The 2,029-nt window shown below is 58.4% G+C and overlaps 1 protein-coding gene across 1 annotated transcript; it reads right to left on the bottom strand.

Annotated features, from left to right (window-relative positions):
- Nucleotides 1-683: 683 nt before the first annotated feature.
- On the bottom strand, nt 684-1,922 carry SDRG_11770 (hypothetical protein; the record flags this gene model as incomplete). The annotated part of the gene is made up of 2 exons (XM_008617821.1): nt 684-1,294; nt 1,361-1,922. The coding sequence occupies 2 exons, from the start codon at nt 1,920-1,922 to the stop codon at nt 726-728; spliced, it is 1,131 nt and encodes a 376-aa protein (XP_008616043.1). The 3' UTR covers nt 684-725.
- Nucleotides 1,923-2,029: the final 107 nt, after the last annotated feature.

The raw sequence follows: 2,029 nt of genomic DNA, 5'->3' as shown, positions 1-2,029 counted from the left end.
GGTTTGGTCAATGGCACGACAAACTCAAAGCAAACTTGGGCCGTGGTCTTGCCAACAAAGCGGGACTCGCCGCCATGCTCGTTGATAAAGTGGCGCAAGTACGAGAGGCGGACACCGCGGTCTGGCGACGTCATCTCGCAAGGTCCGCCACAAAATGCATGATCGAACCATACGGGTTGACAGAACACGAGCCATCTGGTTTTGAGGCAACCTGAAACCAATGTGAAGAGTCATACTGAAGTGTGCTGGGTTGCGGTCCCTGGGAAGCTGTCCAAGACGTTGCGTGCACAAAGCTATTTGATGTTCTGTCATCTGCAGTCATTCTAGCTGCATGCATGACCATGTTGTTGTCGCGCCTATTTCTTCAAAACCGGGAAATCGCGTTTGTCCAAAATTGCAATTGCCAGCTCCGACGTCAAGGTATGCAGTCCATTGCTTTAGAGGACAATCTCGACCTATCGAATGCGATTGGCCGCAGAGGCTCCAATGAACTTGGCTCAACTGTGTCGAGCAGTTGCCACAGCGATTTCTGAGCCACCCAATAGGAGGTGTGGGGTTCAACCCCATCGAGGCGGCGCTTTGGCCCGCACAAACTAGTCTACTGGGTGTGAAGTACACGAGCATGACATTATCTTCTCTATTGCTACCGATCCCGGTCTCTTATTCAGGCAAAAATACACAATGTTGGCATGTATAGAAAGCATATCCAAGTACTCAGTGGTGGCTTAAACCATCGGGTGCCAACTCCGGTTCAAGATCGGAACCGACGTCCGCAGCAGTCGCTCGTGGCGCGGAACGCTGTGTGTATCGCAGTACGTCTCGTATGCGCCGTAGAGGCCATCTACCTCGTCGTAGGCTGCGTCGGACGCGCCAAGATCTGCCTCGAAAAAGAAGCGCTTCGGCGGCAGCGTCGTCTTGAACGCAGTGGCACTCGGGTCGTGGGTGCAAAATTGCTGAACACGCCGGTACCGGCGATCGACGCACCCGGTGCAGAACCGGTAGAGGCCGTTGGGGCACGCTGAACAGACGACGCGGCGCCCGACGATCGGCATGCAGCACGCCAAGCACGTGACGGGCCACGTCTCGGGTGCCGTGTCGTCCGTCGATGCGAGATAGCTGCGGGCGCGCTGCAGTGCCGCGTTGACAGTAGGCACCCGGGGGGCGTCGGCGGCAAACATGAAGAGAAGCCACGCGCTTGTCTTGCTCGGAATGTCGTCCAAGGCGCGCGCGAAGTACTTGGCCGCTTCGTCGTAGTTGCACTGCGCCCAGTGGGCGACGGCCAAGTACACGTGCACTACAATATACTAGAATGGAATTCAGAAGCTCAGTTTTGGTACCGGTAAAATGGCCGTCATGGCACTTTCCAGCTCAATGAGCTGCGTCTTGGCTTCAAGGATGTTGCCGGCCATGAGCTCCGCCGTGGCAAGGTTAAGGTTGAAGCGAATCGTGTTCGTGTGCCCGGGCCCAAACATGCGTTTGTTCGAGGCGGCCAGTCGCGCCACCATCGGCAACGCCTCCTTGGCGTGGCCCGAGTGGTTCAGGACCCCGACAAGGTGTACGGCCGTCGCTATTGTAATCGGGTGGTCGTCTCCATAATGCGATTCGTGGAAAGCCAGCGCACGTCGCAGGTACCGAGCGCCGACGCGAAGCTGGTGTAGCTGAAGGTAGTTGGCGCCAATCGAGCGCAGCGTGCCCACCGTGCGCTTGTCGTTGAGGCCGTACGCGTGCCGCTCGAGGTCCAATGTCTCCAAATTGATGGCTAAGGACCCGCTCGGGTCGTTGTTGATGGCCAGCGCAGTGGCAAACCGCAGCCGGGTCTGAAGCGTGGTCGCGTGCGCCGCTCCAAAAAACGCCGCCTGCGCGGATAGCGTCGCTTCAAAGCACGGTGCCCACTCGGTCCTTGGTTTGCGTTGCGAGGCCATCGCCGCGGCCAAAGCTGACTGCGCCACGAGCGTCTCGCGATCGTTGGGGCCATTGGCTTGCGTAAACAAGGCGACAGCGTGGCGAGAGCAGCGCTCGGCCTCGGGCG

Source organism: Saprolegnia diclina, assembly GCF_000281045.1.
Source record: "Saprolegnia diclina VS20 unplaced genomic scaffold supercont1.44, whole genome shotgun sequence".
Taxonomy (NCBI): Eukaryota; Oomycota; class Saprolegniomycetes; order Saprolegniales; family Saprolegniaceae; genus Saprolegnia; species Saprolegnia diclina.
This window is presented reverse-complemented; position numbering and strand designations above follow the sequence as displayed.